Genomic DNA, 15,168 nt, shown 5'->3' with positions numbered 1-15,168 from the left:
TGTTTCCTTAAGTACTTTATCAGAATCTGAATGTTAGAGTGTAATCCAATACACTTAATTTCTAATCAATTTAAACCTAATACTGTACAATATAAAGTTAATTTGTTTTCTATATTAAAAAAAAAAATATTCTCAACAAAATTAGACTTCCTATATCTGGTTAAAACATTATTGCATTCATTAAAAAAATGAGAATGAGATAAAGCATATCAGATTAATATTTTTTCATAATTCAATAGTTAAGCGAAGTTGCTAGATCACTTTATAATCAAATTGTGATGAATTGTAGTAATTTCACTCACCTAATTCAATATTATGCTAGTTTCTTAAGATACTGATTTTTTTCAATTCAAGAAAATACCAAAAATATACTCTAACTATTTTGTTCAATATAAATTTTAAGATTTACTTTTAACACTGTTTTCACAAGCAAAAAGCCATACATCTTTAAACCAAACTCTTATAATGTTAGAAGCACAAAAATTGTCCTAAAAGAGATGCTATATCAAGCACAATATTTCAGATACTATCAATGCTTAAATGCATAAAACAAGCAGCAATATGTTTGAACCTTAAGTACCATATTTGTTTGTTTCACACATTTAAGGTGCGATAGTACCTGAAATGTTGTGCTTAATCTAGAAATGCATAACATTTCTATCTTGTGTATTTGAAAAAAAAATTGCATTGATAAACTGTTCAAAATAAGTAGTTAAAACCTATATAACCTAATTAATATTACTTGAAATAATCTTTCATTTTTTTTTCTAAGATTGTTCCTGGTGATCCCCTAGATAAAAGTATAGTTATTAGACCTTTAGAACCACAGCCTGCTCCACATTTAGCCAGAGAGTTCATGATTAAAACTAGGAGGAGGAAGGTTAGTGTATTTTACTTTTTAATCAATCTATTAATATAAATCTTTTGTTATATAACTGATTTATTGCAGGGTCTCAGTGAAGATGTCAGCATCAACAAATTCTTCGACGATCCTATGTTGTTGGAACTTGCTCGTCAAGACGTTATGTTAAATTATCCTTTGTAATTATTCATTCACATAAAGGATCTTGTAAATAATCTCACTTTGATTCATAATAAAGTTTTTATTAAATAAACATTTCAAATTCATTATTCCATAAATTGATATTACATATATTATATAAAAAATCTATGTTATAAACAAACAATTTACAAAAATGGTGAATGATAAAGTATTGGTGGAGAAGGACAATGAAGTGGAAGAGTATTATAGTTGGTCCTTCCTTCAAGTAATTTAGCTGTTAGGTTGCCAAAGTTGAGAGCTAAGCCAAGGATTTGCCTGTAAGAAAGTACCGATAAATATTTAAAATTTGGAGATCTTTCAAAAACTAACATTTAAAAAAATACATAGCTGGAAATTGTAAATATCTGACATTAGAAATATAGCGAAATGCCAACTAAATTATTCTTCAAAAGAAGTTCTAAAAATGAATTTATTTTAGGATGTGATTCATCATAGAAGGCTTCTAGTTAACATTGCATATATACTACCATTTTTAAAAGCAGGTAAAGATTCACCTTGAGAATTTGGGTGCAAATAATAGCAATGAGAAAGGCCCCACTCAGGCTTTTATCAATATTAACTCGTAACAACAGAATTATCCAAAAAAAACATTTAGTAAATATACAAAATTTGAAAGCAAACAAAGAGAAATACATCAACAAAAAAATAATACATTATAATCTGTAATAGCATATCTTGATTCGATTTTGTAAAAATGTATTTTTGTGTCAATAAATGTTCTAATATCAGCCATTTAAGGATCAAGCCAAAACAATGTCTTGGTTTGTACAATTCTAATGGTAGTTTTTAAGATTGATTTTTTTTTCTTCGAAAAATATAGTGATAGAAAAGATATTTAATAATAAATTTTATACTTAATCTGACCTATGTATATTTCAAACTAACTCTGGTGGTAAAGTGAGCTCAATTTCAGCTATAGTTGGTACTCAAGATATTGCTATCGAATCACAAAATTTTTTACAGTAATTGCAATTTCAGGGTTGCTACAGACCACTAGAATGCAACTATTTTTGCCTGAAAAGACTAAGAAAAGCAACTATTTTCAGGAAAAGGAGACTTTTCTGTGCTCCTAGCAATGTTTTTTTGTTTTTTAAAGCATAAATTGGGTGGAAAATCTGCACCCCACAAGATAGTTTCTGAACACGCTAAACTTTTTTTTTCTTAAAAAATAAAAAGTTTTGAATTGCAAATTTGAATCTTCACTTTTTAATTCGTTCAATCTGCACAGACTCCATTGAAAGTCTATTTCATTTCTCGATTGCCTTTTCAATGATTATTGCTACAAAATTCCGCAACTATTTTGTTAATTTTTTTTCTGTGGCAACCCTGCAATTTCAGTAAAAGACTAATATAAAACATTTCCATTAACTATGATATATTCCATATGTTTGAATTAATATTTTGACAAATGTAAGCTAAGATTTTTCATAATTATTAATGCTATTAAAAACATTCTATACCAAAATTTTCAGTGCCACAATGTTACAAAATATAAGTATAGTTTAACTTTTCTTTATACTTCGCAATAAGGTCTCTCATATTAATGCCATTTTCAGTCTTGTCATCTTGAGCTTAGAAAATTAAAATAGATCAATAACAGATCAGAAATTCAAATGGTGATATGAAAGTATAAATGTCTATTCTGCATATAAATTTTTCATTATGAAAAAAATTTATCACATACAAAATCAAAAAGCAGTTTTTAATATGCAAGACTGTCAAAGTATTAATGAATAATAGTTTAGTACATTCTAAAGAAGAATGCACAACAATAAATTCATCAAAATTAAACCTTTTATAAGTATCATTAATAAGTAACTGCTATGGTTCAAAGAAATCTACTGTTAATAATATATAACTGCTATAGTAAATTGTTTACTGGTTTAGTCAATCTCAAATGAGTCATGCACTTAAACATTTTGTTAGTATCATTAATATCACAAAAAGACCTAAGCACAGTAAAGTAAATGCATTAGTAAGAGGCTAATGAATTAAAAAATAATGCAGAAAAAAAACTTAAGGAAAATTAACTGATCTGAAATAAATTCAAATCTCCTTCAATTGTAATCAGATATATCAAATCACTGTTTCAGTACCAGGTTGAAGAAGTATTAGTTGTACAACGACATTCTACCAAAGACACTTTTTCCACACTGTGACATATATGTCCAAAGTTATATATTTTTCTAATTGATTTGGTATTTCACTCACAATGACTTTAGAGCAGTTTGTATCACCTTAAATATTAATGAAACATCTAAAACTAATAATTAGAGAAGCAAAAAAAAAAGCTAAATATACCATTAATCTTGGTTAGAAACAGTAGAAGGCACTTCATGCAGCAACACCTATTTCTAATGTTAAAAACAAAATACACTTAGTTTCAAATATTGCATCTAATAAGTATTTTAGTAATACATGATGATAACTACTTTTAAAGCCATTAAACAATTCTAGTTAAAAAGTAGACATGTAAAAAAATTTCTAATTATTAACTACATTTCATAAGCAAATTTTATGTGCATAATGTATTTCTAGACATAATGTCTCGAAATACATTATGCACATTAAAAAAAGATCATTTAAATTTTAACTAAAGCAAAATATGCAATATAGCTATTGATAATTAAAATTTACTAATTACTACTACATTAATTGGAATTTTATAATTTAACATAATATACCAACATAAACTTTAAAAGCATAAATATTACTTTAAAAATTCTATTAAAATATTTTAAATTCTGTTGTCAGTCTTAAACAATATCAAAAATAAATTATAGGCTTCATTCCAATCAGTTTAAAATGAATAATTAAAGAAATTTAACAGCTAGATTTAATGTAAAAATCCGTTAACCAGTTGTTTACAGCTAGTGCAACAGGAAAATCAGAATAAAAAGCTTTAGCAAACAAAGCAATATAAGTAAAGAGTTAATAAATTTCAGTTTCAGCCCAGAATTGTTTAAAATCAAAAATGCTAGAAATGAAACTGTCAATTTAAATGGACCAAACTTCTTAATTAATAAATGTATAACTGATTTAATAAACAGAATTAGAGTTTTGAGACTATAATGTTTGACAAATGCTTTACTTCAAACTTATATTAATCTACTGGCAGAATTTTACAAAAAATACTGATTAAAATATATATATTTTAAAATAAGAGTATGATATGGTTTTAGTATATTTATTTTAGCACTAGAGAAAGCTAAATGTGTACCATTTTAATTTTATTTCTTAACATGTTGAATATCAGAATACTTACATCAATCAGATTGAAAATTTTCACAATCATATTTTTGGGAATAACTTTTTGAGGAAATTTTTATTATAATTTTTTATAATATAAAAAAGGTTTAAATATGTAAAAGCATATATATGTGAGGCTTAGGGCAATACATAATAAACCACATATTTTGCAAAGGTGACATTCTACATCAAGGTTTTTCTTAATATTGTTTCTAAATAGGTAATTCAAAAGTTTTCAAAATTTTCTCTAGGTAACAACACAAAAGCATTTTATTTTTTATAATAGAATTTGTGGAATTTTTCATGAAAAATGCTGTCTTGAGTAAATTGAAAAAAAGGCATGTCATTATAATGTCTGAAGCCCAATGTATTAGTGAGGAAAAAAATTCCTTGTACGGTACTGAAATACAAGAAGGGAAAAATTAAACAACAGTATACATTACCTTCTGGCTCTAAAGAGAAGAGAAAAGAAAATTGGTAAAATTACATTTCAACTTTTACAATTAATAAATTTGTATATAAAATACAGTATTAATAAATTCAGTCCGTAAAAAAAAAAAATTATTTCAAGCATTTTAGATTATAATGTAACTATAAATTTCTTATATTACCATTTGGTGCCTGGATTCTTCTTTACGAATAACCTGTTGAGTTTGTGTTTCATTGAATCGAAGAACAGCAGCTATTACTTTTACTAAAGTCTGAAAAGATTTAAACCCATAAGAAATTTTGCTAGTTACTGTAAACAACAGTTGTTTATTTTACAGTTAAAACATTAGATAATCTATACAGTTACAAAAGAAATTTAATATTTACTTCTATTCATTTATTATAAGTCAAAAACATTTATTATTTTCAATAGTTTATAAAATTTATGTTTAAAAATAAAATGAAAAAAAAGGAAAGACTTACAATTGGTTCTTTACCCATCATATATTCATAAATAATATTCTTCAAGTACTAGAATATAAAAAGGATATTTAAAGCAGGTTAAAAATAATAGAGAATTTTTAACTATAACGAGTAATTTTTTTAACTTAATATATGCTACAGTTGCTCTAGCTTTAAATTTTAAAAAAAAATAGATATCTAAAAAAAATAATTAACAATTCATAATTCAACTTTCTTAGAACTTAATGTTCACATTTAAGAATTACTAATGAGAGTATATAATTTATCACACATCTTTCATCTATTTCACATGATCTTTCAGTATTTAAGAGTTAAAAAGTTTATGTGTATTGTTTTACACTTCAATTTTTGATAAAATAAATTTAATGAGATTTTGGTTTTAAATAAGTAGTTTTTAACTTCATAGCATTCTATTCAATGAAATATTTCAGTAAAATTTTTCAATGAATTTTATTACTTAATTACAACATTTAGTAATTTAACTCACCAACAATTTTCTATGCAAGCATTATGATAAAACTTATTAATGATTTAGATATTTTGACATTATTTTTATGAATATATTATATAAAATATTAAGAGTACTTTAATTCATTTATTATTAAAGAATAGATTATTGCATTTAATCATTATATCCAGGCATTAAAGTGGTCGAAAATAAAAAAAACTGAACTTTTACAACGCAGGAGGGGGGGGAGTGTTCCATATAATACTGTGATATCCAGGAGATATATATAAAAGCAACTTTCATTTTTATTTAGCATTTAAAGTGACAGAAGCATTTAGACAGTGAAATTAAAAAAAATTTTAATATAATTTTGATCACTACTACATTAAAGAAAATTAAGCAATTATAGGAAGTTGCAGCTTAATTATCATTTAAAATTAATTACCGTAGCGTGAATATGAATCGCGATATTGAATTTTAAAATCGCGTGAATATGAATCGATATGTGGGATTTTAAAATCGAGTGAATAAGAATCGCGATGTTGAATTTTAAGATCCCGTCAATACTTATCGTAACGAGTAATTTTTAAATCGCGTATAAATACGAAACTCGGTGTTAGATATTACATCCGCGTTACAACGAATTGCGACATTGGATTTTTAACTCGCGGCAATACGAATCGCGATATTGAGTTTTAAAAACGCTTAAATACAAATCACGATATTGGATTTTTAAATTGTGTGAATGGGAATTGCGAGTACGATTTTTAAATCGCATAAAAACGAATCGCAACAACTAACTTTCAAATCACTTAAATATGAAAATCGATGATTTGCATAAAAATAGTCTGAATAAGAATCGCAATTTTAGCAGGTTCCGACGCTCGGAGCTGTTCCTAATATTTAAAATTCTGAAAATCAGCCAAACAAAAGAAATTAAATATCAGCGGCCGAAAACGAAATAGTTTAGAACTCTTTTTTTTCCCAATCTATAGCGGAAGTCGCGGTTGTCAGGAGGCTACAGCAGGGTGGAAAGGAAAGTTCGTCTCAAGTTTGACTGTCGTTTGGGCTGCTTGAGTTCTCGTATTAGACCCCCCAAAAATTTTAGTTTAACAAACATGGTCGGAAATTTTAAAAATTGGGAGAAAAAAGCGGATTTCCGTTTTTTTGCGGGAAGTCTTTCATCCCTGTATATCACAAAGAAAAGATTATTGCATTTAATAAATAAAAAAATTGTTTGAAGCATCACAAAGTAATATTTCAATTTATAAAACTATTTTATGTCTACTTATATAAAGCATTGAGCCATTTATTATTGCATAATATAAATTTAGTGAACTGGTGCATACAAAGATTTCAAGTAAAACCAAGTTGGATACAAAAATTCTTTCTCTTCGGGAAAAAAAATCAGGAGATAGTGAAACAGCAGGAGTATTTTTTAAGCTTGGTCATGACACATTTTAATAATTGTTTAAAATGAATAATTCAATATAATTTGTTACAAATTAATCAGGTATAGTTAAGAGTTTGTTGCTGTCAAACATATATGTAAAAACATAAATAATTTGAAATTGTAATTAAAACTCCAAAGATCAGGAAATATGATTGGATAAGTACTTTTATTTTAGTCTTAATAATAATAAACAAATAAAATTGATATGCCAAAAAATATTTACTTAACTCAAATCTAAGAGAAATTTTAGATTACTTGAATTATTCAGGTTTTTAGTTTCTAAACATTAAATACATGTAATGTGTTCTTTACATTTCAGTTGCATGTGAATAATTTAAACCTTAACAATATTTTTGTATATTTTATATACTTGTTACGAATTCTATTTGCTATCACTATTTTTATTATTTTTTAATATAGTACAGTTTTTAGGCCAACCTTAGAAAAAATTTGCAACTGAAATGCAAAGTTTGTGGCATGATTTTAAAAAGGAAAATCATTAAAAGCAGTTAATGTCATAAAAGTAAAAGTTTTAGGAGACAAATTTATAAAATAAATTGAATCCTTAAATTATCAATACAATTTAACCCACTTTTTCACCAATTTAAGACTATTTTACACTTTCATTTTAAAAACATTCAATGCATAAATGCTAAGTGAGGGACACTGTTTTTAAAAAGATTACTTATGTCAAGTAATTTGTGAAGTAATATTTTTAAGTGTCCATTTTCTAATTACAATATCAGTCACTTATCTTGAACATAAAAATGATTTTTTACTTTCAATTTTATAATTCAAAAATAAGTAATTTAAACAAAATGGTTCTTAATTTAATATTACCTCAAATTCTGTAGGCTCTGGAATTGATTGTAGTGAATCACGGCGGTTATTGTTCAACATTGAATCTGGAGGACTAAGGCGTAAAAGAACTTTTAATTCTTTAATTTCAGAGCTGCAAATATAGTTAGAAAGAATTTAAGAAATAATGTAAATATTCTTTGAACATTATAAAACAATATTAACAAACATTAAATTAAAAAGTTATGTGAAATATAAAGGCTAAGATGTTAGGAAGCTTTCTTTTAAGAAAACTGCAATACTTAAATATTTTATGCTACTTTTAGTGACAACAAATTATGAGCTCTCAGTTGAAACTAGGAATAACACCTGGAAAAATGAGTCTTCAAGTAAAAAAAAAAGCATCTTATTGGCTGTCAAATCCAAAAAACTGTGAATTACAAAAAAATGGTATACCAAAGTTTTATAGACAAAATAAATTTAAGGAAAGGTTGTTCTTGTACAAGTAATAATTTTTAAGAAAATAGGTCACATTTTTTAAACCTCATTAGCAAATAGAGGAATAGCAAAATAAGTTGAACAATGAGCTAAAATAATACCTGTGTAAAGCAAAAGTTTTCTTAGTTTTTTTAAAAAAAATATGAAAGAAAAAAATGGCTAATTATGATCATTTTAAGAATTTTTATTTTCAGGAAAAATATATATTCAGAAACAAATTTTCAACTTTTTTCTAAGACTTACTGGCACTTAGATAAATCTTCTTTCAGAGTCTCTATTTCATTCAAGTGATCTTCACAATTTCTGTGATTAGGACTGGTAGCAGGCTCAAGTGTCTGTAAAAAGAGTGATATAAATACAAAATAATCTATTTTCGAAAGATAACTGCTTCAAAAAAATTTTTTACATAAAATATTTGCATTGCATAGTTTATCAAGAAACTTAAGGTAAAGTGAACTTTATGTTATGTAACTTTCTTATAAAGCTAACTTTATGTAAAGTATTTTTCCTTCTACTACAATAATTCCACAAACTGAACTGATTTGCAAAGCCTGGAGTAAAAATATAAAAAGATCAATACATTGAGTGCTGAGTACATTTTTTGTTGAACTATAATAACTGCATTAATAAATAAGAAAAACAAAACGCAATAATGATCATTTTACAAATAATGAACATTCTGAAAATTGTTGTTATTTATGTACATACTACTATTCTAATAAAGTTAACTTACAAGAAAGTAAAAATAAAAAAAATTAAGACTATAAAATTTTCCAAAGAAATATATTAACTATACTTTATTATCTAAAGATACTTTAAACTAATAAAAGCAGGTTGAAAAAAGCCTTTTAATAATTGTAGTAAACATGCATGAATTAATTACATAGATCAAATGAATTGCAGAAAGTAAGATTGTCTTTAAAGATCTTTCCCATAAAATTTATTTCCAGTGGGTAATGGACACATTGTGATATTGCTGGAAATGATCAGGTTTACCGTCTTGCTAAGAGAGGAGCCTTAGTGACCCAAAGACACCCAAGAATTCCAGCAATCTTTCTACTAATATCATGTTATATATAACTTGTTATATATGATGTTATGATATGACAATGTTATATATAACTTTACATTGGGAACTGCAGAGGCATCAAAGAATGTGAGCTGGAAAATCCTAAATAAGAACCCTGTAGAATGTGTTTTTAAGCTCCTAGCTGTGTTATCAAGACCCTAGCTGTGTTCTCAAAAGTACTTTAGAATGCTGGCAGAACATGACTGTCTGAAGTCTTATCTCTATCAAATTGGCTTGGCCAACTCATCTGACTGTACTCTTTGTGGTTCTGGTCAGTCTATGATAGTTAAATATTTGAATGTATGCTCTGCATTAAGTAGCTTTATTTCGATTGTCGAAAAGTATTGGAGAGCATGCGCACTAATAGCATAGGTGCTATTTTATGCTGTGTGTGACACTTTTAAAATAAAATTTTCAACTTAGATCAAATCTACAACACAAAAGGGAGAGCAGATTAATAAATGGTAATATTACTTCTTCAGGAACAGCCCAGGTATCATCCCAATCAGAACTTTCAGCAGTTAAAAGAGCAGAATCTGTGGATGCACCACTTCCAGGATGAGACACATTTTTCATTACTGATTCATATTCTCTCATTTTTTTCTCCTTTTCCTACATATAATGTTAATTGTTTAAAAAAAATTGTTTTAATTTTAAAGCTGAAAGCATTTTTTTTTTTTTTATTTATTCGAGCAAATTAATATAACGCATTCAAACTTAGAATACTTAAATCGAAACAAATGATTTAATCTAATAAATAAATTAATTATTTTAAAATAAAAGGTTTTTAATTCCTATAACTTAAAAAATATCAAACTCAGTTTTTAGGTATATATTTTATACCTACTATACTTTATACTATATTTTATACCTTTAAGTGAAATAAAAAATAAATAAAAAGAATTTAAATAAGGATCCAACTTAAAATTTTACTGAATATGTTAAAAAATTTAAATTAAAAGTAAACATACTTTCACCCAATAGAGAAAAAGATTAAATTCAACATTCTTTTTAAGAAAAATAATAATTTCAACTAAAAAAAAAAACAATTAGGAAATTTTTTAACAAAAATTTATAACTTTAACTCTAAATGAACCAAAACTCCTACTAGACAAAATTGTTACTTATAAGATCTAATCTTGAGCAAAACAAAAAAAAATCCAAGACTAAGTGTTTGTCTTGGTTTTAGTCACATATTTCATATTTCTGCATGTATAATTAGTATTAATAACATAACTGACCTTAGGGTCAACTAAATTTAACATTATAAATATTCATAAATAAAATTCAAAGAACAATTCAAATATAACATCAAATTATAATTTTAAGAAAAATTAGGTATGGGGTCATAAAATTTTAATAAAATGTATGAGTGCATATACTCTTATTCTGCATCCTCTCCCTAAAAAATAAATAAAAATAATGAACTGAAGAAAAATGGAAGGAGATAGAAATGTGTGGTTTTGCTTCATTTTGGTTAGATAAATAAATAATTTTTCTAGTCAATTTTTAGAATTATTTTGTCAGGCTCTTTTGCTTACTAGAATATATGCTTCTGACTTCATGTTGGAATATTAGAAATGAACTATATACATGGTTGCTGCTAATTTTGAACTCAGAAATCCCCGCGAAAATACTGAAAATGGTGGTTATTAAGAAAATATTTGTACTCCCAGTACATATGAATGTGATACACATGAACTCCCAGGTTCTTAATACCATCTCAACGTCAAGTGACACTTGATTTAGTCATTGATACAGCATAATAAGGCATATATTATTTTAGAATTAGTGAAGAATTTATTTATTAAGAATTTATTTTTGAAATGTATTTTATATAACTTGATTCAGTCATTGATACAGCATAATAAGGCATATATTATTTTAGAATTAGGGAAGAATTTATTTATTAAGAATTTATTTTTGAAATATTTTTTATGTCTGAAAATTTTTATTTATCGAAAATCTCGTTTAATTAAAGATAATTATTTAAAATTCCTAAAAATCATAAATTTCCTTCAGCATATTTATATATATTTGCAGATAAACATGTCAATTTCATAGGGGAACAAATAGTAATTGAGAAAGCTTAGGAATTATAAATGATTTTTCTTTTCCTTCCTCCTCTCAGCAATTTTTTAAGTCTTGCTTTCTTAATATATATATATATATATATATATATATATATATATATATATATATATATATATATATATATATATATATATATATATATATATATATATTAGATATCTATCAATATCAAAATATGTTGTTCTTCAAATTGAATTGATCAAATATTGGACCAAATACATGGAACCGGACTAAGATAAAAAAAAAATAATAAAATATATACAAAAATAAATAATAAAAATAGGGAGAAAAAGACAATTACTTGAAGTTTCTCTTCATAATCTTCTCTCATATCATCATAAGCACATTCTCTTTCAAAGAGATTTTGCCTTAACTCTGCTATTTGATTTTTATATTCTCTTTCAAGCCTTTCTTCAAGATCTTGATTTCTTTCTAATATAAAAAAGTTAAAAAATATATTAATCATTCCTAATTGATTCATAACATTAAAAAATGATGGACGTAAAGTGAAAACAATAAAAAATTACTATTTGCAAAAAATAGACTTGCTCTACAACCCCTTAACAAATGGGTAAAACAATTATATTTTAGATTAATAAAAAAGAAACACTGATAGATTAAAGTATTGAGTTGTACTTCATAGGTTGAACACATTGAATCACCCTTTTTAGATCTGAAATTTTTTTTTTTTTAAAGTACAACTTAAGCAGCAAAATTTCATAAAACTACTATATTGAGTTAACTGTTAACTTATTCTTCCCTTCTCACAAAACTAACTTCTAAACCTTGCATATCTCCTTGTTTCGTTGTAGATTGAGTTATAGTACCTCCAAAAGTCTGTGGAGGAGAAAGGGGAGAGAAAATTCTTTATTGAAAAAATGATTCTAGTGATATTTTTTTTTTTAAATGCTTCCAAAATATTAATTATAAACTTCCATTTTTGAATATATGTAGACAGTTTGAAAACAAATTATTCAACAATAGAATTGTTTACTTTGTTGTATTTTTCATAGAAATATAGATGACAGGTTTCTATACTCTAACATTATTGGACTACAATACAGATGCACTGATCCTCTATACTTAAACACAAATTGACAATAGCCTTTATATTAAAAAACAGATTGATTTGATAAAGTTTCAAAGAAAGTCTGAGATGCAATGCTGCAAAGATTGCTTCAAAAGTTAAATCAACATAATAGTTCAAGACAAGTATAAACATAACTTATCAATAAATCAATCACATTAAAATAAAGGAATTGTTTCATTGAAAGAGAAGTACTTTAAAAAAGTAAGTGCTAAATGTCCATGTAATTACTAAAAGATAGTGTATTAAAACTTTTAGTCTATTTTAGGTTAGATATTTTTAACTTACACCTTACTCTTTGACTAAAAACTATAAATAACTAATTTAAAATTACTTCAAAACTATTTTGAATAACAATAACCTTAAATTTAAATACCACAAAAATTTTAAAAACAGATAAAATAATTAATTCTTTAAATCAAATATAAAAAATTATTTTAAAGAAACGAAACAGAAATGTTTTAAAAAAATTAACCAGAAATTTACCCACGCCACACTGCCACAGAAACCAATTCACAGGGTGGGCCACATTCACACAACAGAGAGAAGCATCCATGCCCTAGACTGGATTCGAACCAGCAACCATTGGCTTCACAGTCAAGTACGCTGACCGCTCAGCCACCTGGCTGGCACTGCAATCGAATAAAAAATACAGGATTTGTTCAGAAATATTCTCTTTGACCTTTTCTTTTCTTCAGGATTGAGGGAAACATATATTTTCCTTTTCAAAAGAAAAAATCATTTGTCAATACTTTTGCCAATACACGTTTTTTTTTTCTTCTTTTTTTGCCAAATTTACAATATTACCACATTTAGCGAGATGGCAAATAGTTAGCGCGGACCCTGATAACATCAAAACCCACACCTGTTATGCGGCACTATATGCATAAAAAAGAAATGAGAACATTTAAATAAATAATAAAAAGCTACTATTACCTATTATTTCACCAGTGATCTTATCACAATCACGATCTTTCAGGTCCATTTGCTCAGCAAAATCCCGAACAAGAAGTTTCAGTTTTGTAGTCGTGTCATCTTCTTTTGCTTTCAATGCATTCTCACATTCTAGACGCACTGATGCAATGTAGTTTTTAACAGATAAGCTGCTTGGATCAGAAGGATCCAATTTTTCTAATAAGTCTATTTGTTTTGTAAGAAACTCATTTCTATTTTTAAGAGAACTTACCTCACTATTCAGGGATTCTTTTAAAGAATTTAAATCAGTTCTTAATTTTTCATTTTCTTGCTCTAATTTTTGTTTAGTGATGTTAAAATCTTTAACTGTTGCTTCTAATGATTCGTTTTCAGAGGCAAGTGATTCACTATTGCTATGTGAAGATTTAAGAGAATGAAGTTGTTCAACCAGTGAAGCATTCTCTTGTTTTAAAGTGTCTCTTTCAGATTCAAGCTTTTTAATGGAAGAAACTTGCAATTCTGCCTGTTTCAGTTTTTCATTCAATGCTTCTTTTTCAGACTTCAAAGTTTCGAGATGGGTTGCTTTATTCATTAATAAAGAATTTTCCTCTTTGATCTTTTGTAGCTGCTCTGAAAGTTCACCTATTGTGTCTTGCTTCTCAACTTCCATTTTGTGAAGCTTTTCTTCAGTTTCTGAAAGTTGTTCTTTTAGCTGAGAAAGCTTCTCTGATGATTCTGACTTAGATGACTCTACAGTTTTCAGATTTTCTTGTAGCTGTTGCTCTAACAAGTTGACTTTAGATTTCAGCTGATCCTACAATAATTGAAGCACAGTGTTATTCTACAGTTAACAAAACAGCAAACATAAGAACTATTTAATTAAGCACATTAAAAAAATAAGGTGATTTAATGAGAGTTAAAACTGAAATAAAACTTTTGTTAAATTAACAACAATCAATATTAAAGAGTGATTGATAAAATCAACAGCCTTAAATTCAATTTTAAACCCTCATTGAAAAAAAATTACAAATTTTATTTCCAGAATGCATTATCAAATATAGTTATTAAATACATAGTTATTAAATGCAATGTGCTAAAAAAAACACTTCATAATTTTGGACCTTTTGCATATCCCAACTATATTATTCATTTAGCCCTAATTTCCTTCTTCAAAATGATAGAAGAAAAAAGACTTATCAAAAACTGATAAATGAAATTTTACATCCATATTTTTATTTTCTATCACTAAATTTTTAATTCTGTATGTAAGTTACTAAATGTAAATGGACAATTTAAATGTCATATGAGATGCAAACCAACATAATTTCACCTTTCAATTTGCTACATAACTTAGTTTTTATAAATATGAATATAAACCTATTATTCACACATTTGATACAAAGATAGTTAATGCATACATACATCTTTAAAGAATATTATTTTTTCATTTAAATATAATTTAATTTGTATGTATCATATATGAAACATTTAAGTCAACTTTAGATACATATTTTTTTTTAAAATATAGATTTAAAGTGAAATAAAAGTTTTTAGGTCAAACCTTACAAACAAAATTTTAGTA

At 26.1% G+C, this 15,168-nt stretch overlaps 2 protein-coding genes across 4 annotated transcripts in view; one reads left to right on the top strand and one right to left on the bottom strand.

The window, feature by feature from the left end:
• LOC107449131 (116 kDa U5 small nuclear ribonucleoprotein component) overlaps positions 1-1,115 on the top strand; it is a 32,433-nt gene extending 31,318 nt beyond the window's left edge. Inside the window, exons 23-24 of the mRNA XM_016064570.4 lie at positions 773-880; positions 950-1,115. Coding sequence (XP_015920056.1) covers positions 773-880; positions 950-1,045 — 204 coding nt within the window. The 3' untranslated portion in view covers positions 1,046-1,115. The remainder of the gene's footprint in view (positions 1-772; positions 881-949) is intronic.
• The window catches only part of LOC107449129 (uncharacterized), a 40,654-nt gene continuing 26,569 nt past the window's right edge, over positions 1,084-15,168 (bottom strand). For 2 of the 3 annotated variants that reach the window (XM_043055390.3, XM_043055394.3), the window contains exons 15-22: positions 13,608-14,400; positions 11,886-12,016; positions 9,965-10,102; positions 8,665-8,756; positions 7,966-8,077; positions 5,225-5,272; positions 4,924-5,013; positions 1,084-1,318 (exon numbers count right to left, since the gene is read on the bottom strand). In XM_043055390.3, coding sequence (XP_042911324.1) covers positions 1,274-1,318; positions 4,924-5,013; positions 5,225-5,272; positions 7,966-8,077; positions 8,665-8,756; positions 9,965-10,102; positions 11,886-12,016; positions 13,608-14,400 — 1,449 coding nt within the window. In that variant the 3' untranslated portion in view covers positions 1,084-1,273. Of the gene's footprint in view, positions 1,319-3,364; positions 3,418-4,923; positions 5,014-5,224; positions 5,273-7,965; positions 8,078-8,664; positions 8,757-9,964; positions 10,103-11,885; positions 12,017-13,607; positions 14,401-15,168 lie in introns of all 3 variants that reach the window. The other variant, XM_043055403.3, reaches the window with a different exon arrangement.

This window comes from Parasteatoda tepidariorum, chromosome 8 (genome assembly GCF_982258835.1).
Source record: "Parasteatoda tepidariorum strain Cologne lab strain chromosome 8, Ptep-v5.0, whole genome shotgun sequence".
NCBI classification, from domain to species: domain Eukaryota; kingdom Metazoa; phylum Arthropoda; class Arachnida; order Araneae; family Theridiidae; genus Parasteatoda; species Parasteatoda tepidariorum.
Note: the sequence above shows the minus strand (reverse complement) of the source record. Positions and strands in the feature narration are given on the sequence as shown.